The sequence below is a fragment of the Somniosus microcephalus genome, chromosome 11 (assembly GCF_052327205.1).
Source record: "Somniosus microcephalus isolate GS21.2 chromosome 11, FLI_Smic_1.0, whole genome shotgun sequence".
In the NCBI taxonomy this organism is placed as follows: Eukaryota; Metazoa; Chordata; class Chondrichthyes; order Squaliformes; family Somniosidae; genus Somniosus; species Somniosus microcephalus.
Window position 1 is genome coordinate 212,373,715 of NC_140997.1, and position 22,345 is coordinate 212,396,059.

At 46.2% G+C, this 22,345-nt stretch overlaps 1 protein-coding gene across 7 annotated transcripts in view; it reads right to left on the bottom strand.

Moving 5' to 3' along the window:
- LOC147111196 (inter-alpha-trypsin inhibitor heavy chain H3-like) overlaps positions 1–22,345 on the bottom strand; it is a 137,013-nt gene that overhangs the window by 43,711 nt on the left and 70,957 nt on the right. For 6 of the 7 annotated variants that reach the window (XM_086001856.1, XM_086001854.1, XM_086001853.1 and 3 more), the window contains 2 exons: positions 20,337–20,366; positions 14,900–14,947 (listed from right to left, as the gene is read on the bottom strand). In XM_086001856.1, coding sequence (XP_085857982.1) covers positions 14,900–14,947; positions 20,337–20,366 — 78 coding nt within the window. The remainder of the gene's footprint in view (positions 1–14,899; positions 14,948–20,336; positions 20,367–22,345) is intronic. The other variant, XM_086001855.1, reaches the window with a different exon arrangement.

A 22,345-nucleotide genomic window follows, 5' to 3' on the forward strand; every position in this document is an offset into this window, starting at 1 on the left:
GCTTTATTAGGGGAAATAATCCTATCCCTATACCTCCACAAGACCAAGCAATAATTTTTGATGGATCTTCAACGACGATTAAAAAAGGGACATCCCAACAATCCTCAGCTGGGATGGGGATAGTAGTAGAGACTTTGAGATTCCTATTCTTATTATCCAGAAGAATTACTGTCCATACGCCTTGGCCATAAGACAGCGCAATATGCTGAAGCCGCAGCATTACGGTATGCTTTAGAAAAGGCAGACCTTATTAAACCCACACTAATCTGTACGGATAGTGACTACTGTAAAAGAGGATATAACGAAGATCTAGTTTTCTGGGAACAAACAAATTTTACCAACCATAAGGGTAAACTCATAAAACATAAATCATTGTGGAAAGACATACTCCGTTCGAGAATGGAGAAACAGAATTGTCAGGTGATTCATGTAAACGTGCATACCACCGGGACAGTACACTCAAAAGGAAACAGTCTTGCAGATGAACAAGTGAAACGTTTGGTCTGCATGACACCCCCTCGAGAGGGGCCTGCCAATATTAGTGTAATCACTAGAGCAGAACGTGCAGCTAATCAGGATGAGGAACTGATTCAGCTATTAGACCCAACAAAAGAGAATCCACCAGGATATCCACCAAAGTACTTTTACTTGGAAACCCCTACGGGTATTGTGCTAGTTAAGTTGCCCAAGGGAAACTGAGTACCCCCGAGAAACAAACGAGAACAGCTTGTAAAAGAAGCTCACGAGGGCATAGGTCAAGCACATTGTGGTGCCAGAACAACATTCTGCAAATTCACCCCCTTATATTGGTGGCCAGGCATACTTAAGGCCTGTAAAACATACGTGGTAAATTGTGAGCCATTCTATTTAACCAAAAAGTAATCACTAATTAAACCACCACCATTGGTTCCTGTGAAAGCTGATGAGCCAATGGGAAAATTCTTTATTGACTTTACTGGACCACTTCCCCCGTCTTTGGGATACAGACATGTTCTCGTTTGTGTAGATGGATGCACTTCCTTCTGCTGGCTGGTCCCCACCAAAACTGTTTCAGAAAACGCACTCGCCAATGCTATTACTGACATAATTACTGTAGCTGGTGCACCCAAAATCTTACACTCCGATCAAGGTGGAACCTTTGTCTCCAAGGTCTTCAAGGACTACTGCGAACAAAGGGGGATTGGGTTAAAGCACAGTATGCCACGTCATCCGCAATCAGCGGGGCTGGTGGAACTTAAAAACCAGGAAGTAAAAAAGCTATTTGGTCAAACTGTTGAGAATTAGGGGAAATAAGTGGACCACCATCATTACGGAGGTGCAGCTATCACTTAATAATGTGCCCGCATCTGCATCAAGGACAGTGTCCCCTAAAACTCCATATTATCTGACGTATGGGGTTGAGATGCATACACCGCTTACCCATAGTTCTTTTATTGCCTCTACACTCTGAGTCCTTGACCTGACAGCGACAGTTAGATTTTTAAAAAGTGACAGAGGAGCTTCAGCAAATTGATCAGAGGATAAGGGAGGCAAATAGGCAGAAAAAATTGACAAACAAAGCATGGCAACCACTAGCAGGAGAATGGGTACAGGAAAAGAAGTTCGAGCAGAAACCTGGTTTAAGACCGAAGTGGAAAAAACCTGTTCAAATACATACTGTTATTAACGAAAGAACAGTTAAAATACATATTAATCAGCTGAATGGCAAGCATATTCTTAAAACTGTCTCCATAGACAATCTCAAAAGATGCCCTGTGGGATACCAAAATGAAGGAACAATACAAGGTGCAGTCGTACACTGTCTTTCAAGACCCAGCTTGGAGCACGACACAGGAAATGGGTGCGATCGAATTACTGACGACGGTCAGTCAGACTCCTCCACACGATGCTTGGCAAAACCTCAGGAATTGGATTCGCGAAAAGCCACAACCGAAACAAGGAAAGATCAACGAGTTACTTCAACGAAGGAGGGAAACACAGCAGATGAAGGAGGAATCAACTGAGTGCCTGGCAAGGCTTTACGAAAACAAGAATCTGTCCACATGCTGGATCAAAGGAACAGCGTGTCAAGCTTCAGCTAGTTCCAAATGACGTCTCCTTGACTCGTATGAATAACTCACCTCTACGGAATGTACATCTGCCGATTGGACATTCTAAGTACATGTTGTTTCGCTAATTGCATGACAATGTACCTATCATCCTTTTAAATTGTGTTCAATTTAAAATAAGGCAAAACATTGTCCTAGGATGACTTAAAAGGAACTTTCATGTAGCACATGATTAGGCTCTTGAGAATCTCGTGAAATGAATGTGCTATTGTAACCTTATTAGTAACATTGACCAAACTATGTCTAGATGCTCGAGTTCATTTTTTGGTCAAGAGGGGGGTGTTAAGGAATAAGCCATATTCAGAAAAAGACACCATTCTATGAAAGAATTCTAGCCTTATTAAAACATGACAAACTGGGTCTGGAAATCTAGAAACCTGGCTATGAAAAGCTGTATTGTTAACGGCATTCGGGCTATTGGGAGAAGATAAGTTGTTGACACTGAATCAATAACCTTATTGAAACAGGAGGTTGGAGGCTCCTGAAGTCTGAAGCTTTGGAAAGAACACAATGGTACACCCTGTTAAGGTGTTCTAAATTACACTTCGGAAAGAAACACATAAAATTAACATATGCCTTCGTAAAAATGACATCAAATGAAACACAGAAGACACAATTCTGTGTTGCAACCAGCTGAGATAACTGAGAATTGCATAGATCACCCTGGTTGAGGTGTTTTAATTTACATGTCGTAAAAAGACACAAGCAGAAGACCTTGGTAGAGATGACATCAAATAGATGCACCTGCTGTTACACCGTTTTTAATGATAAGCTTCGAACACCTATGGTAGAGACATAATTCTTAATGCTACCAGCTGAACTGACTAAGAATAGCAGGGGGTCAGCAGAAAAATGACTAGAGATAATTAGCTTACATCAGCAGAAAACATCAAAGGAAATACCACTGAGAAAGGATATAAATATTGAACTTTCAAATGGGGTGATAGATTCGCTGTAAAGGGGCAAAGTGATTCTCGGTTTCAGAGGCAGGCTCTGTAAGTCTACAAATCTTTGTACCTCGGGGATCAACGCTACTGTCTTTGATTTTGGTGATATCCTGGAATAAGACTAAGAACTGTAAAATTGTAGAGAAGTTAAGATTTGAGAATAAGGATCTCTGATAATAGAATTGTAAGCTTTGTGTTTTGGAACTGTTAATGTTGCTATTGAATCAACAACTGTAAATTACATGTCGGTTCTTTAATAAATCTATATATTTTTAGAATTGTCTCACATGGTACTTCTGTATCAAACTCGTGAACTCAATCTCTCTACGCTCTTTGGTGAGGAGTTGCAGAATTCTGGGGGAGTTATCCGGACCCTCATAATATCCGGAAGGTTACAGTCTAGCTAAACTTATTAAAAGTGCTATCTGGAGGATGGTAACATCTTCAGGTTGTTCCTTTCCTTTAGGGAGAGATGGTCCAGACCTTTAGATGCAGTTAAGCGTCTTTAGGATTTGGCTACCTCAAACTTTAGTTGAAAGTGAACGTCTGGGGAATTCGCCTGATCTGAGGTAGCCCTAAAGGGGCTAGGACTAGTAATTATCCCTTGAATATGAGGTCGGAAGCTCAGCCTGGGGTCAAATAAGACACTGAAGTTATGAATAGTCATGTTCAACCCAAGACAATGGCCGGGGAGAGAGATGGAATTCGTGGCAAGGGTACAGAGCTTGTGGTGGGAGCTGAAGCTTCATTCTTCTCAATGTTTAACTGGAGGAAATTGTGGCTGATCCAGGACTGGATGTTGGGCAAGCAATCTGACAACACAGAGACAGCACAGTGGTCAAGTAGTGGCAAAGTGGTAGAATTGGCTGTTGTCGGCATACATTTGAATCTTGACCCCATGTCTTCAGATTATGGCGCCAAAGGGCAGCATCTGGATGAGAAAAAGAAGGGGGCCAAGGATAGATTCTTGGAGAACTCCAGAGGTGGTAGTGTGGGGGCAGTAGATGCCTTTACTGGAGATGCATTGGCTATGATTGGATAGGGAAGAGTCAAACAAAGTCAGGGCAATCCCACTGAGTTGGACAACAGAGAAGAGCCATTGGAGGGGTATTATCTGGTCATCCTGTCAAAGCCTACACAGAGGTCAAGAAGGACAAGGAGGGGTAATGCATGACAGTCACAGAAGATGTCATTTGTGTGCTGTGGCAGGGCAGATACCTGATTGCAGACATTCAAACATGGGGTTGAGGGAAAGATTTGGGAGGTGACAACACGTTCAAGGACTTGAGAGGAAAGTGACATTGGAGATGGGATGATCGTTTGCAAGGACAGAGGAGTTGAGGGTTGTTTTTTTTTTAAGAGAGGTGATGATGGTGGCGTTGAAAGGGAGGGAGACATTACCTAAGGAGAGGAACCATTTACAATGTCATCTAACATGGGGACCAGGAAGGGAAGTTAAGTGGCCAACAGTTTCACAGGAATGGGGTGAAGGGAGCAGGAATTGGGTCTCATGGACAAGATTAATTTGGAGAGGGCATGAGGTGAGCCAGGGGAGCAACTCAGAGGAGATTTTACTTGGTGGGCAAGGGGAAGGGAGGGTGCAGCAGAATGGATGATCGCAATCTTAATGACAAAAAAGTCTGTGAGCTCCTTGTAATTGCCTTTGGAAATGTGGGTGACGGAGATAGGGTAAAGGGTTTTAAGGTTGGTAGAAATGAAGCCTGCGGTTATCTTTGCTCTCCAGGATTATCCTAGACAGATGATCACTTTCCTCAGCCACAAGCTGCTCCTCACTGCATTTTCAGAACAGAATTGGCAGGCTGCAAGTGTTTCCACCAAAGTTTACATCCAGTTTTGCCTCATTACCTCTCTCACCATTGACCTCACCTGCCATCTATTCCATCGGCATGGGTGCCATTTATACTGTCTCACCTTGGTCCTCAGAATTGGACCAGGATGAGCCCCAACACCAGCAGCAGCAGGCACACCAGCAGCAGCAGCAACAACAACACCAACAACCTTCTCAATGACCTGATGCTTCACAGGACAGAGGGCATCAGCGCAGGGCTGCACCGTGCCAGAGGTGATACCCCCAACATAGGGTATACAGGCAGAGGATGAGCTTCCTCAACATGACTGAGCAGCAGTGCCAAAGGAGGCTCAGGCTGTCACGCCAGGACGTTGCAGACATTTGCAGCTTGCTGGAGCAAGAGCTGGAGCGCAGAGGACCTGGTGGACACGCCTTACCAGTGGCTGTAAAAGTCACCAGCGCCCGCAACTTCTTCGCCTCAGGCTCTTTCCAGAGATCTGCAGCAGACGTTTGCGGCATCTCGCAGTCGGCTGTCCACAGATGCATCACACATCTCACCGATGTCATGTTTGACAAGTCAGTTAATTATGTGAACTTTGCCACTGATGAAGCCAGTGATACTAAGCAGACGCTCGGCTTTGCCGCTCTGGCTGGCTTCCCACGGGTGCAGGGCATCATTGACTGCACACGTGGCCATCAGGGCACCCCCTCATCACCCAGGAGTGTTTGTGAACTGCAAGGGCTTCCACTCCCTCAATGTGCAGCTCGTCTGCAACCATAAAAGATCATCATGCATGTGTGCGGCAGATTCCCTGGCAACTGTCTTGACTCTTTTGTCCTGCGCCAGTCCACTCTCCCTCAGCTCTTCGCACCTACAAACAGACCTACTGGTTGGCTGCTTGGAGACAAGAGCTATCCACTGAAGACGTGGCTCATGACGCCTTTGAGGACGCAATGTACAGAGGCCCAGGAGCGCTATAAAGAGCCACATGTCCACCAGATGTGTCATAGAGCAAACAATAGGCATGCTGAAGATGCGCTTCAGATGCCTTGACAGATCTAGAGGTGAACAGCAGCAGGGTATCCAGAATCATCGTCATCTGCTATGCCCTGCACAACACAGCGCACCAACGAGGATTGGTGTTGCATGAGAAGCAAGGCACAGAGCATACAGCCTCTTCAGAGGAGGAGGAGGACGAGGAGGAGGTGCATCAGCTGGAAGCGAAGAGGAGGAGTAGGACGAACCTGAGATCCAGATGCCAGCAGCACCTGAGCACATTGCTGCCCGGGAGACCAGGGATGGCCTCATCATGACCAGATTTACTTAACTTCCTGCATTACAACCATATTGCTGACACATGTTGTCAGGTTGACCTCCCGCCCCCTCATCAACACCATAAAGGATCCCTATAATGACCAAGCCATTCCTTTCACACTGACCCCCATTGCTGGAGCCAACGTTATGTCTCACCATTCACTGCAACTCACTAAGCCACTTCCAAAGTAGCATACAAAAATGGCCAGCGAAAATGGTGAAAGTGGTGAAAATAATCATTTTATCTGTGACATTAGATTAATAGAAGCTTAGCACAAACAGTTATTAAAACATCCATATGCTTACCCTTGTGCATCTATTTCTATGTCATTTTTCATTTATGCGTGCTTCTACGAGGTGCAACCCCTGTGGCTTCAGCAGAGGTAGAGGAAGCCTGCTCACTTCCCTGCTGCGACTATGTAGTCACTTTTGGCAGACGTCCTCTGGGTTTTGGAGCCTGTGATGGCCCTGCCAAAGTCTGCTGCTCCTGCGACTGTGCAGGGGCAGACTCGGCCATCGCGATCCGAGGAGGCATCTGAGGCTCTGACTGAGGTGGGGGGAATGGGGGAGAAGTGTGAGCACTTTGAGAGGAGCCCCCTCTTGCATGCACCCTCTCACCATCATCCCTCTCATGGGCCACCCACACTTCCCTGCTAGCAAGGAGCCGGAGAGCACCTTGATGCACAGCAGTGGGGCCATGACGACTCAAGTCTACGTTTACATCCCTCCTAGAGAGGAGGTCTTTGAGCCTCTGCCATCTGTTTTTCCTAGATAGCATGTGCTCATGTGAATGGTGTATTAGCTGCTCCATGCAGGTGGTCATCCTTTCCATAGAAGAGCATACCGTCCCCATCGCCTGTGACATGGTGGTGCTCATGTTGGATATGGGCTCCTCCATTCTCTGCACATTTGCAGACATCGCGGCCGCAAAACCTGTCAGAGCCTCCTGCACTTCTTCCTGCACCTCCAGGATCAACCTCTTTCTTGATATCCCTGAGACTGAGCATCTGACTGCAGCTCAGCAGAGCTGGGAGTGTTCTGTGCCCGCCGGTGAGGAGTCTCCATGCTGTCCCTGTCTCCATCATCTCCTCTTGCTCACTTGTGACTTATGAGACACCAGGTGACAACACTACTGTATCTCGCATAGGATCCACCAAGGTGTGCTGGTGATGGGTGCGCTTAGGTCTGGTGACGGTGCACCCACAGAGGCTGGAGGCTCCTCTGAGGAGTCATCTTCCTCCTCCGGCTGGACAGTGGAGGGGGGGCTCTTGATGGACCTGTGGGAGAGTAAAGAGATGATTTAGAAATGTTATATTAAGAACGGGTAACGATACCATTATGCACATAATGAACATTCACTGGCTGCTGACATCAGTCCCCATATGAGTGATGGCTGTATACCATGTGGTTGTATGAGATGTAATTCTGTCACCAGGTTGCCAAGAGGACCCCTCTCTCCATCTCCCACCGCCAGCAGCTCTGCAACTCTTGCCACCTCCAGGGTGACATCCTCTGCTGGAGTCAAAGTGGCGAAGGATGGTGGTCCACCTCCCATTCTCTCCCTTTCGGTGTGCGTTTGTTTCTCCTGCAAGGAGGGAAAGAAGAGAAGTCTGAGTGGCATGAGTGTAAGGAATGTGTGGGTCACATCTTTAGAGGGTGACTATGAGGGAAGTGTGGTGCCAATGTCAAAGTGCCAATGCCAAATGGCCTACTTGTGTATTGTTAGTTGGTATGATAGCACTAGGATGAGGGTGAGTGTGAGGGATGGTTAATCAGATGGGGATGTGAGTATGTCGATAGAGAGGGATGGGTGGACGTGCAAGGTATGTTGGTGTGAGGAAGGAGTAGGCTTGGGAAGGCAGAGTGATGGGGATGTGGTGACAGGCATAGCAGGATGAAGGCAAGTGTGGCTTTGTACTCACCTTCCTGATCTCATGAGATCATTGCAGTGCTTCCGGCACTGCATCCAGGAACTCCTCACCACATCCCTGCTATTCACCTCCTCAGCTATTTGAAGCCAGGCTCTTCTCATCTCCCGGGGAGGTCTCTTCCGGCCATCAGCAGGGAAACGGACCGCTCCAATTCCTTCCACAAGAATATGTAGGGAGTCATCCGAGAACCTGGGTGCAGCCTCTGTCTTTGTGAAGCCATGTTTTCAAGTCTGAGCAATAAACAGATCGTGCAGTATCCTCCCAGCACACTCCTAGATGAACCTTCTAATGTGATGTGGCCAAGGCTGCTTTAAACATCCCCGCTGGAAATGAATCATTGATGATGTCATCAGACCCGCACCATTTAATAGGGCCAGGAAACGCACAGGTCTGCCTTAATAGGCATCATTAACTGAAAGTCGCTCTGAGGAGCGGGATGATCAGAACAATGTAGTTCTGATCTGGCACGCGACCCGCATGCACCCGACCTGACTCGGTAAGGAGAATTCCGGCCACTGTGTTTATTAATGACCTGAACAGTGGTTTTGGGAGTATGGTCAATAAGTTTGCAGATGACACCAAAATCTGTGCAAGGTTTAAAGCAGTAGAAGAGTACAATCAAATGCAAAATGTTTTTAGATGTGCTAGGAGAGCGGTCCACAGAGTGAAAAATGATGTTTAATCGATATAAATGCAGTGAGTCAATGCTTCAACAAATGCTACATACCACCATCTGAACCACAGTCTTCACACACTGCCCAAAGCACCACACCCCCAGCACTCACCCACCAACAATCTCTACCTACCAACACTCACATCCACATCTCACAACTTGCACACAATGACAGCTATTTAACTATGGCAGGCACATCACCCAAACACACTCCACACTCACTCACTCACACACTTTCCTTTCTCTTGCAGGCCATGGTGGCACACAACAGGAGGGAGCAGGAGCACACAGGCAGGGGACAAGCCGACACTGAACCACTGTCTGCGCTGGAGAATAGAGTGCTGCAGATTATTGGGCACCAGGTGGTGGGCGCTGTTGCCACCGGTGACATTGATCCCCCTTGGGGGATCCCCCTTGGGGACAACAATGGTATGTTCATCCCGACTCCTTCTCACATCCCACTCCACCCTCACGCGTTTCGCACTTTCCAGCTAATCATGATGTATGCATGCATTTCTTCCTTCTTGCCCCCCTCCCTTCAACTTAACCCGACTCTTGTGCCTTTATGCTTTCAGATCATCAGCAAGCACCTGAGCAGCCTGCCCCTGAGGGTCCCGCATAAGAGATTAGCGTGTAAAGTTAAGGCACATGGGAAACAGGAAGGCAGATTATTATCTGAATGGCAATAGATGTGGAGAAGGAGAAGTGCAACGAGACCTGGGTGTCCTTGTGCACCAGTCGCTGAAGGTAAGCATGCAGGTGCAGCAGGCGGTTAAGGCGGCAAATGGTATGTTGGCCTTCGTAGCGAGAGGGTTTGAGTACAAGAACAAGGATGTCTTGCTGCAGTTGTACAGGGCCTTGGTGAGACCACATCTTGAGTATTGTGTGCAGTTTTGGTCGCCTTATCTGAGGAAGGATGTTCTTGCCATGGAAGGAGTTCAGCGAAGATTCACCAGGCTGATACCTGGGATGGCAGGAATGACGTATGAGGAGAGATTGGGTCGAATGGGCTTGTACTCGCTGGAGTTTAGAAGAATGAGAGGGGATCTCATTGAAACTTATAAAATTCTGACAGGACTGGACAGTCTAGATGCAGGAATGATGTTCCCGATGGTTGGGGAGTCCAGAACCAGGGGTCACAGTCTAAGGATAAGGGGTAGGCCATTTAGGACAGAAATTAGGAGGAATTTCTTCACCCAGAGAGTGGTGAACCTGTGGAATTCTCTACCACAGAAGGCAGTAGAAGCCAATTCAGTAAATATATTCAAGAAGGAGTTGGATATATTTCTTAAGGCTAAAGGGATCCAGGGGTAGGGGGGGCAGCACGGTGGCATAGTGGTTAGCACTGTTGCCTCACAGCGCCAGGGACCCGGGTTCGAATCCGGCCTCGGGTGACTGTCTGTGTGGAGTTTGCACATTCTCCCCGTGTTTGCGTGGGTTTCCTCCGGGTGCTCCGGTTTCCTCCCACAGTCCAAAGATGTGCGGGTTAGGTTGATTGGCCATGATAAATTGACCCTTAGTGTTAGGGGGATTAAATACTTGGGTTTACAGGGATAGGGTGGGATATGTGTTGGTGTAGGGGTTATGGGGATTGGGTGGGATATGTGTCGGTGCAGGCTCGATGGGCCGAAATGGCCTCTATCTGCACTGTGGGGTTTCTGTGATTCTGTGATTCTGTGAGAAGGCAGGGACCGGGTACTGAAATTGGATGATCAGCCATGATCGCATTGAATGGCGGAGCAGGCTCAAATGGCCTACTCCTGCTCCTATCTTCTATGTTTCTATGGTACCGTAGAGAGCGAGACGGGAGAAGAGGAGGAGGAGGAGGAAGAACACACCGCATCACTGCATGTCTCACCCGCAGGCACCAGCTCAGATACTGGCACTACACGTTCTTTAGAGGCTAGTATAGTAGCGGGATCTGCACAGGGTGAGGCACCGGGGATGAGTGGGCTGCAGCAAGGCCAGGGGGAAAGAATAGCTCAGGGGCCAACTCCCTGGAAGGCGAGTTCACGCGTGAGTTCTACTGCACAGGACTCAGTTGAGGACCTTAATGGGGAGGTGTTTAGAACAAGGATGATGGGCATGCACACAGAGATGATAGTTGCAATGGCAAGGGTGTCCGAGAGCCTCTCGGCAATGGTAAGGAGCATGGAGGAGTCTGCCTCCAACATGGTACAGGGCTCTGCGCACACCATGGTGCCCATCATTTCCAGTCTGCAAAGGATGGTAGACTCCCAGAGACCGTGCAGACCCAGACCTCATGCCACGTGTGATGGGTGATCTGGCAGGTTCCACTGTAGCACAGGAGGAAGCGACGCATCGTCTTAGTGCTGTGATGCAATCTATGCTTGATTGCATCCAATCTCAGACGGCTCTCATGCAGTCTCAGCTTGATGCCACGCAAGTTCTGACTGCTGCCATCATAGCTGGGTCTACCACCAGCAACCAGGGCTTTCACTGTGTCGCAGCAGGCCAGCAATCTGTGCTACAACAGATTGCTAGGGATGCTGTCCCGAGGGAGTAGCAGTGGGTCAGTGGAGCAGGAACCTGTTGTCCTCTCTCACAATGACAGCATTCCTGCTTCCACCACTGTCACTCCGCCATTACCCTTGTTGCTGCCCGTCATCCAGCCAGCCCAGACTGCTGCCGCCCATGCTGAGGTGGTGCAGTTTACAGCTGGGCCTTTCAGGCCCAGAGCAGGTCGAGGGCATCCTGCAAGGCCATCTGAAGTGTCCCGCACGGACACTCAGCAGCCTTCCACCAGCTGTGCTGCAGCCACTGGGCCAACACTTCGTAGGAGCACTAGAGTAGCAAAGGCACAGTGACAACAGCCACTAAGGGATTGCACAAGGGTGAATAGTTAATATTTTTGGTGTAAATATGTGTTCACTGACTATTGATAAATGTATTCATTCAGTTTGGATTCTTTTGTGTTGCATCTCATTTCAGCTTTGCGCTGTGATATCGCCTGCGACGGATGGAATGATGGGGATGTGGTGAGCAACGGGGATCTGGGGTTTAATTTATTGGAACCACAGTCTGATGAGACGATCATGGACTGCCCTTCGGGAAGGCCGATTGAGTGGCTGCCTCCTCCCTTACTCTTGTTCCTCCTCTTTGTCCTCCTCATCTTCCTCTTCCTCCTCCTTCTCTCCCTCTCCCTCCTCCTGAGGTGGTCCTGCAATCCCTGGTGGCAAGGGCTGGGCCCTCATGATGGCCAAGTTGTGGAGCATGCAGCAGACCACCACGAAACAGCTCAGCCAAGTGCTGGAGGGCTCCTCCCGAGCGGTCAAGGCAGCGGAACCATTGCTTGAGCACCCCGATGGTGTGCTTGATGATATTCCTGGTGGCAGCATGGCTCTCATTATATGAGTGCTGGGCAGGAGTGTTGGAGTTGCGGAGGGGAGTCATGAGCCAGCTGGAGAGTGGATAGCCCTAGTCTCCGAGCAGCCAGCTGCGAGCTTGACGTGGTGGCTGGAAGAGTGCTGGCAGTCTGGTACAGGATAAAGGCATCATGGCTGCTGCCAGAATAGCGGGCATTCACATTGAGGATTCGCTGTCTATGGTCATACACCAACTGCACATTAAGTGAGTGGTAGCCTTTGAGGTTACGGAAGATGTCAGGATTATTATGCGGTGCCCGCAAAGCCATGTGGGTGCAGTCAATGGCGCCCTGCACCATGGGGCATCCCACTATCCTGGCAAAGCCACATGCATGCTCATCCCGCTTCTCTCTGGTGATGGGGAAGGAAATGTCGTCCGTTCTCTTACTGTAGAGAGCCCCTGTGACCTCCCAGATGCAGTGATGGACAGCAAACTGTGAAATGTTAGCTATGTTTCCTATTGCAGACTGGAAGAATCCGCTGGCGAAGAAATTGAGGGTGACGGTGACCTTGACTGCCCTGATCTGAGGCTCGAGGTCTGGTTGCAGGAGGTGGCAGAGTTCTGTGACCACCTCCTCGCTTAATTGGAGGTCGGAGAAGTGCTCTTGGAATACTCTCTGAGGGTAAGGCCTCCTGTTGAGAGCCCTGATGGTCCGCCTCCGCCCTCTGGCCATATGTACCACTCATTGTCGCTGCCTCCACTCCCTCCACCATAAATCCTGCAGGGCCTAGTCACTGCTAGTACAGCCCCCATTAATGTAAGCCAAGTGTAGTGGTTTGATTTTTTTAAGAATAAATGTAGCAACTTTTTAATTCCCACAACACTCCTGATACAAAATAACCTTTAAATTACTAAATTAAATTGTTGCACAATGTGAAACTGACAAGAAAGCACGGAAACTCCACTAACCTACAGCTGCGACTCATTACTCATGATCCCTTTAAATAACGTCCCTGGAGCCGACTTCCTGCTGCTTCAGGCGAGCTCTCCCTGTCGCTGTTTGGTTGAGGCACTAAGGTAGGTGGTGACAATCAATTTTGCAGATCGGGCTTACTGACGTCACGATCTGCCTGGCATTGAAGTCCCTGGCGGTACCTTGTACCGGCGGCGCAACAGGGGAGCCGGATTTGCCGCCTGGTGCTGGATTCGCCTCGCCCCAGCGCTACTGTATCAGCGCCCCATTACCACTAATAGGAGGCGCTAAGGTACCGAATTTTCCCCCTCTGTCTCAACCACCAATTGTGGTAGTGAGTTCCACATTCTAACCACTTTAATTCTCCACTCCACTTCCACTCTGACCTCGGCTTCTTACACAGTTCCAATGAAGCTCAACGCAAGGTCGAGGAACAGCACCTCATCTTTCGATTAGGCACTTTACAGCCTTCTGGGCTCAACATTGAGTTCAACAATTTCAGACTATAACCCCTGCCCCCATTTTTTCGGATGGCAGCTATTGATGATTCTGCCATCCCCATTTGCAACATTTAATCTCTCCTGCCTGCTATCCTAGCACAGACTATCCCTTTTGTTCTTTCTTCCCCTTCCCCTCCCCCTTTCCCTGCCTCTGCTTAAAATCTGTTACATCTCTAACATTTTCCAGTTCTGATGAAAGGTCACAGACCTGAAACGTTGGGGATGATTTTGCCAGCCCTGGGGAGGCGGGTATGGAGGCAGGACTGCCGGGAAAATGGCAGAATCTGGGGATGGGTACCCATCCCACCCCAACTCACCTCCATGCCATCTTCCCAGGAGGCAGGACCCTGACCCGCGCTGGGAACTGCCTCCTCGAGGCGGGAAGGGGATTAGTGCCAATTAACTGCCTGTATTATGTGCCAATTAACTCCAAGTATTATGACCAGGCTCCTATACAAGTTTAATATAAATTCACTACTTTTGAATTTGATGCCCCTAGAAATACATCCCAGTTCTTTGTTAGCAGTTTGAAATGCTTTGTTGACTTGTGTTGCTGCTTTTAATGATTTGTTCACCTGTATCCCTAGATCCCTCTGCTCTTCTACTCCATTCAGTTTCTTCTTTTCTATGTAAGTTATGAATAATAGTGGTTCCAGCACTGATCCTTTTGGAACACCGCTTTCTACCTTCCTCTAGACCTTTACCCATCTCTCTGCTTCCTATTTTTTTAGGCAATTATAACAATTCTTCAGAAAAATAACTAAACTCACACAAACTTGTCTCCAAATACTTTCTTCCCCTCTTCCACCAACACTATGATGCACCGCACAAGGCTTCAAGGACAACTTCCTTCCCAATACTTTACCATATCCACATTACCAACTTATTCTTCATGTTCCCTATTTTAAAGTTACAAACTACCCACACATAAAACTCCTTCAGTCATGTAACCGATTACTATTCCTAGAAGCCATCACACAGCTAGGACTGCTGTGAATGTATAAAGTAATGCCGCCTATCCGTCACCTGCTTGCATTCTGGTTTCTGCTTCCTCTGGCATTCTCATTCCCACTCCCAGTGGCTAATTGCTTCTTCTGCCATTCTGGCTCTGGCAGCCGCTCCTTCTGCTCTCCCTGCACTCTCAGCTACCAGACCCAATCTTTTACACCTCGGTAAGTGAGGTGGCAATAGCTTGAAATCATGGCTTCCATCACATATTTATATTTGACAAAGAATCTCTTACACTTGTATAGCAGCTTACTATATCTCTCAGAAACACTTCTATGTAAGATTAAGATTTGTTTCAAAAACTTACGTGTTGGATATCCTTGAAAACCATGACGTGTTTGTGTCCTGATGCCTTCTGAGAAAAGAATGAAAACTTACATCAATTTATATAATTTTTAAAAAATGTGTCAAGCATGTGTCCATACAATGTTCTTGTCTAGGGCAGTGATTGCATCATATAGAAGATAAGTATCTTTATCGATAAGATTTGGTCCATGTGATCTCCTGGGCTGGTTTCAATCTGAGGAAGTCTGAGACGAATATGGCATGCATTTTTCCCTTCTTGGCCCTCGGTTTTTTCTCTGATTTTTCTGCCTCTCGCAGGAGATTACATGGCTGCAAGGGTAGAGGAAGGGAGGAAGTGTTTAGTCATGATGCTCTGGTCAACATGAGCGTGCGGCAGGCTTAATGGACCAGCTGATCTTTTCCTTTTGTATCTTCGTATGTAAATGTACATGGTTGAAAGGTATATTACTACAACTATATGAAACAATAAATGGTCATGCTATATCTCACCAGAAGTGAAAGCGTGCCTTGCATTTTTAGATAAATATAAGAAAACCAATGTGTAATCAAGTTTAACTAAAAGTAGCTTAAGGTATTTCATCACTGAACATCAGTGCTGTATCTTCTGAGTTACATGGGAATAAGTACATTTATCAGGTGTGCCAATTAAAAAGATCATTGCTTTTGCAAGTAATTAAAGTAGTTACACAGGGAAATAAATGCTTGCAATTGTCAGGTGATTTGTATTTGACAAAGAAACTCTTACATTTATATAGCACCTTACCACATCTCTCAAAGACATCTCAAATTGAGAGAAGATTTATTTTGAAAGAACTGTGTCTAGCATGCATCCATAGAGCCAGGTTTAGTACATTCCTAAAAGAATTATATAATTTTTAAAAGTAGTTATTGCATTCTGAATTGAATTATCAGCTGTATATAGTTTGATGATGGCTTGGGAAGAACGGATAAAATTGTTTGATCAATTTGATTGATTAGTTTTGTGATATCTCTTGGTTCATGGGCATCACACCTGAAAGTGTAGCTCAGAGGCATCAGACCTCAAAAGTATCACACCTTCAAGCCATTACATCTCCATGGGACAAAAATATACAATCAAGAGTGGTCCAAATAACCATTTAACTGTTAAGTTACTATGCAAGAATCTGATTGACTAAATGTAAATGAACCAAAACAGCTCCCTTCACTTGGCAGGTGGCTAATGGCAAAATGAGGAATGTGTAAACAGCAGAAATCATTTCCACCCCACGCTACTATTCATAGCTAGCAAGTACCACAAAATGGACTCACCAAATTGCTCAAGCAATTTTCTTAGTTATTTTTTCTGACCTCACTGCACTATATACAGCTAACAATTCAATTAATAACACCTCTAAGTTTTCTCTTTACTAAAGGAAAAAACCCCAACTTGTTCAATCTTTCCCAATATCTGTAATCTCTCAGTTCTGGTACCATCCTTGTAAATCTTTTTTGCACATTCTCCAATCTTGCTATGTTCTTTTTAAGAACATAAGAACATAAGACGTAGGAGCAGGAGTAGGTCATTTGGCCCCTCGAGCCTGCTCCGCCATTCAATAAGATCATGGCTGATCTGATATGTGCCTCAACTCCACTTCCCTGCCTGCTCCCCATAATGCTTGACTCCCTTGTCGTTCAAAAATCTGTCTATTTCCACTTTAAATATATTCAATGACCCAGCCTCGACAGCTCTCTAGGGAAGAGAATTCCAAAGATTCACAGCCCTCAGAGAAGAAATTCCTCCTCATTTCCGATTTAAAAGGGTGGCGCCTTATTCTGAAATGATGCCCCCTAGTTCTAGATTTCCCCACGAGGGGAATCATCCTCTCTGCATCTACCCTGTCAAGCCCCTTCAGAATCTTATGGCCTAGAAATTCGGTGGCGCCCCGGTTGGGGCCCACGCTTGCCTGGGCGCCGGAATTACCACTGCGAACGGAGCCGCTTGCACCATCCTGATATTCAGTTTCAGCGCCCCAAACGGAAGCTGGGCGCTGCTTGAGGCGCCCCACATCCCTCTTGGAGCGCTGCAACTGAATATCGCAGCGCAATGTGCCGCAGCGCCACACGCTGCGGCACGGTGCGCTGCGGTACTGCAGGCCTTCCTCCCCTTCTTAAAGGGGAGGGGCCTGCACCAGCGCGATTAGAGACCGTGAGTGCCGGCAAAAGAGCCCGGCACCAAGGAGAAGTGCCGGGCTCTTGGGACACAGCTGGCACTGCCCGGGGGGGGCGCTCAGGAGGCCGGGGACGGCGGCGCGCGGAGGTGCTGGCAGGCAGTTAGCAAAAAAAAATGGCCGCCCCGCATCTCCCCTTTAATTAGCGCCACTACCGCCGCAGGTAGGCCCCCCTGAGCCGGTCACAAATTGCGACCGACGTTACAGTGGGGGGCGCAACCAAATATTGCGATCGGGGCGCTGCGCACACCGATGACGTCATCGGTGGCGGCGCAGCGCTACAGGCGAACGCCGCCATTAGCGCCCCGCTAAATTTCGCGGGAGGCGTGGCCAGTGGCCCTACACCCACTATGTGCACTCTTTGGGCGCTAACTGGTGGCGCAGCCCACCGAATCTCTAGGCCTATATGTTTCAATAAGGTCCCCTTCTCATTCTTCTAAACTCCAATGAGTATAGGCCCAACCTGCTCAACCTTTCTATCTCCGGAATCAACCTCATGAACCTTCTCTAAACTGCCTCCAATGCAAATATATCCTTCCTTAAATAAGGAGACCAAAACTGTACGCAGTACTCCAGGTGTGGTCTCACCAACACCCTGTACAGTTGTAACAGGACTTCCCTACCCCATTCCCTTTGTAATAAAGACCAACACTCCATTTGCCTTCCTAATTACTTGCTGTACCTGCATGCTAACTTTTTGTGATTCATGTATAAGGACCCCCAGATCCCTCTGTACCTCAGCATTTTGTAATCTCTCCTCATTTAAATAATAATTTGCTTTTTTATTTTTCCTACCAAAGTGGATAACCTCACATTTTCCCACATTAAACTCCATCTGCCAGATTTTTGCCCACTCACTTAGCCTATCTATGTCCCTCTGGAGATTCTTTGCGTCCTCCACACAATTTGCTTTCCCACCTATCTTTGTATCATCAGCAAATTTGGCTACATTACATTCGGTCCCTTCATCCAAGTCATTAATATAGACTGTAAATAGCTGAGGCCCCAGCGGCACCCCACTAGTTACAGTTTGCCAACCTGAAAATTACCTATTTATCCCGACTTTCTGTTTTCTGATAGTTAGCCAATCCTCTATCCATGCTAATGGCCCAGAAATTCGGGTCGGGGGCTTCCCGCGGGTGCAAGCCCCCGATCTGCACTTAACTTGCGTGCCGGCCGTTGAGCTGTGGGCCCTCGTGGAATTCCGATCCGGGGCCTGGTCCAGCTGCCGGCACGCAGTGCTTGTGTATCCCAGGGGCGCAGTTAGTTCGATGCGTCCCCTGGAATCACGTGGGCCATGGGGAGCCAATCGGAGCAGGGAATGCTCCATTCATAAGTCTGACAGGAAGTGCTGTCAAGACTTATAAATACTACGGCCCCAAAACAGCACTAAGTCTTCAAATACATTTTAAAAACACATTTTTTAAATAAACTATAAATTACATGAAATAACTATTTTAAACAATCATTTAAATTTTTGAAAAAAATAATTTTATTTTCTAACAGGGCTAAAAATAAACTTACCTTGCTTTAAAGTATTTAAAAATAATAAACCTGTGGAAAAAATGTTTTAATTTTATTTAATTCACCACTTACCTTGTAAAAAGCAGGCCTTACGCCTGCTTTTTACATTTCTAACTTCTGGAGACTTACCGTCCTGGGAAAACCTGTAAAAAAAACTGAAGTTGAATGCACACACGCAGCCCCTCCTGCGCACGCGTTCGATCTCTGAACCCCTTCGTTCAGAGGAACGGAAGTGCCGGTTTCCCACGCATGCAGGAAACCGGCACTTCCATTGGGCCTGCGGGTGAGTACCCAATGCGTACTCACCCATGGAGACCCGAATTTCTGGGCCAATATATTATCCCCAACCCCTTGAGCTCTTATCTTGTGTAGTATCCTTTTATGTGGCACCTTATCGAATGCCTTCTGGAAATCCAAATACATGACATCTACTGGTTCCCCTTTATCCACCCTGCTCGTTACATCCTCAAAGAACTCCAGCAAATTTGTCAAACATGATTTCCCTTTCATAAAACCATGCTGACTCTGCTTGACTATTTTATGACTTTCTAAATGTCCTGCTACCACTTCCTTAATGATGGACTCCAGCATTTTCCCAATGACAGATGTTAGGCTAACTGCTCAATAGTTGCCTGCTTTCTGTCTCCCTCCTTTTTTAAATAGGGGCGTTACATTTACAGCAGTTTTCCAGTCCGCTGGGACCTCTCCAGACTTCCAGGGAATTTTGGTAGATTATAACCAATGCATCCACTATCTCTGCAGCCACCTCTTTTAAGACTCTAGGATGCACACCATCGGGTCCAGGGGACTTGTCCACCTTTAGTTCCATTAGTTTGCCTAGTACTTTCTCTCTAGTGATAGTGATTGTTTTAAGTTCCCTCCCACCCCAATAACCCCTTGATTATCCATTATTGGGATGCTTTTAGTGTCTTCTACCGTGAAGACCGATACAAAATATTTGTTCAAGGTCTCTGCCATTTCCCTGTTTCCCATTATTAATTCCCCAGACTCATCCTCTAGGGGACCAACATTTACTTTAGCTACTCTCTTCCTTTTTATATACCTGTAGAAGCTCTTACTGTCTGTCTTTATAGTATGGAGACCAGAACTGTGCATAGGACTCTAAGTGCAGTCTGACTGGGGTCCTATATAAGTTTAACATAGCTTAACTACTTCTGAATTATATACCCCTAGAAATACATCCCAGTGCTTTGTAAGCAGTTTGATTCATTAGTTTTGTGATACTTCTTGGTTCATGGGCATCACACCTGAAAGTGTGGCTCAGAGGCATCAGACCTCAAAAGTATCACACCTTCAAGCCATTACATCTCCATGGGACAAAAATATACAATCAAGAGTGGTCCAAATAACCATTTAGCTGTCAAGTTACCACTCAAGAATCTGACTGACTAAATGCAAATGAACCAAAATGATTTTCTTCACTTGGCAGTTGGCTAATGGCAAAACAGAGGAACGTGTAAACATTTCCACCCCACACTACTATTCATAGCTAGCAAGTACCACAAAATGGACTCATCAAATTGCTCAAGGAATTTCTTACTTTTCTTTCTGACCTCACTGCATTATATACAGCTAACAATTAAATTGATAATAACAGAATAGATACATTGAATATTACATGAAATACACATCACAGAAACTGGCCATTCGGCCCAATATCTCTCAGAAACATTTCAAAATGAGATTTGTTTCAAAAAAACTCACCCAATCGATGTACTTTCGTTTTGGACAGTCCTGCACCAGTTACAGAATAATAAATTAAAACTTATATTTATTTATATAATTTTTAAAAATCTGTGTCTAGCCTGTATCCATAGAGCCAGGTTTAGTACATTCCGAAAAGAATGATGTAATTTTTAAAAGTAGTTATTGCATTCGGAATTGAACTATCAGCTGTATATAGTTTGATGGCTTGGGAAGAACGGATAAAATTGTTTGATCAGTTTGATTGATTAGTTCTGTGATACCTCTTGGTTCATGGGCTTCACAACTGAAAGTGTGGCTCAGAGGCATCAGACCTCAAATATATCACACCTTTAAAGGCATTACATCACCATGGGACAAAAATATACAATCAAGAGTGGTTGAAATAACCATTACAATGTTAAGTTACTACTCAAGAATCTGATTGACTAAAGGTAAATGAACCAAAACGGTTCCCTTCACTTGGCAGGTGGCTAATGGCAAAAATGAGGAATGTGTAAACAGCAGAAATCGAAGGAATCATTTCCACCCCACACTACTATTCATAGCTAGCAAGTACCACAAAATGGACTCACCAAATTGCTCAAGCAATTTTCTTACTTATTTTTTTTCTTACCTCACTGCACTATATACAGCTAACAATTCAATTGATAACAGAATAGATACATTGAATATTACATGGAATACACATCACAGAAACTGGCCATTCGGCCCAACTAATCTGTACTGTTGTTTATACTCCACACGATTCTCCTCCCATTCCATCTATCTCATCTCAGCCTTTCAGCACATCTTTCTATTCCCTTTTCTCTCATGTACTCATCTACTTTCTTTTTTAAAGCGTTAAGCTCTTTGCCTCAACCACTTCCTGTGGCAGCGAGTTCCACATTCTAACCACTCTCTGAGTAAAGAAATTTCTCCTTATTTCCCTATTGTATTTATTAGTAACAATCTTGTATTTATGGCCCCTAGTTTTGGATTCACCCACAAGTGGAGACATCCTTTCCACAGCTACCCTGTCCAACCCATTCAGAATTTTAAAAGACCTCTATTAGGTCACCTCTAAGTTTTCTCTTTTCTAAAGGAAAAAAAAACAACTTGTTCAATCTTTCCCAATAGCTCTAATCTCTCAGTTCTGGTACCATCCTTGTAAATCTTTCTTGCACATTCTCCAATCCTTCTGTGTTCTTTTCACAGTATGGAGACCAGAACTGTGCACAGGGCTCTAATTGCAGTCTGACCAGGGTCCTATAAAAGTTTAACATAGCTTCACTACTTTTGAATTCTATACCCCTAGAAATACATCCCAGTGCTTTGTAAACAGTTTTAAGTGCTTTGCTAACCTGCAATGCTGCTTTTAATAATAATAATAATTCAACTTTATTGTCATTGCACAAGTACATGAACAACGAAATGTGATCTTGCAAGCTCCCATGACTGGGAGAAGCAAAGCCGCTGCGTCGGTGCGCGCCGCCATTCCATTTCCACCATTCCCCCTGTCCAACAATCTTCAGCCCAACGCCCGGGCCTGCTCACCAGCCGCTCCTCCTTCCGTGACCTTCTCACCAACTGCCCCTCCTCGGGGCTCCTTCCGTGACCTTCTGCACCTGGTCTTCCCCGATGGTCACCCCTCCAGGTACTAACCAGGCCTAGCTCTGCTTAGCTTCCCAAGCCTTGCCAGTGACCCTGTCCCTAGTCCCAGGAACAGGGTCACTGGCAAGTCCCAAGTCCCTTTGCACTTCTACCCCTTTCAGTTTCTTTTTTACGGTGATGGTGATGATTCTATTTTACCTACCAAAGTGCATCAGCTCATATTTATCTATGTTCAAGTTAATTTGCCACTTAACTGCCCAATCTACAAGTTTTCTAATGTCTTCTTGCATTATGTTGCATTCTTCGGCAGTGTTAGCTATACTTTAGTATCTCCTAAAAACTTTGATATTGAGTTACTAGTTCTTAAGCCAAATCATTTTGTAAATTATGAACACATGTGGTCCCAGCACTGATCC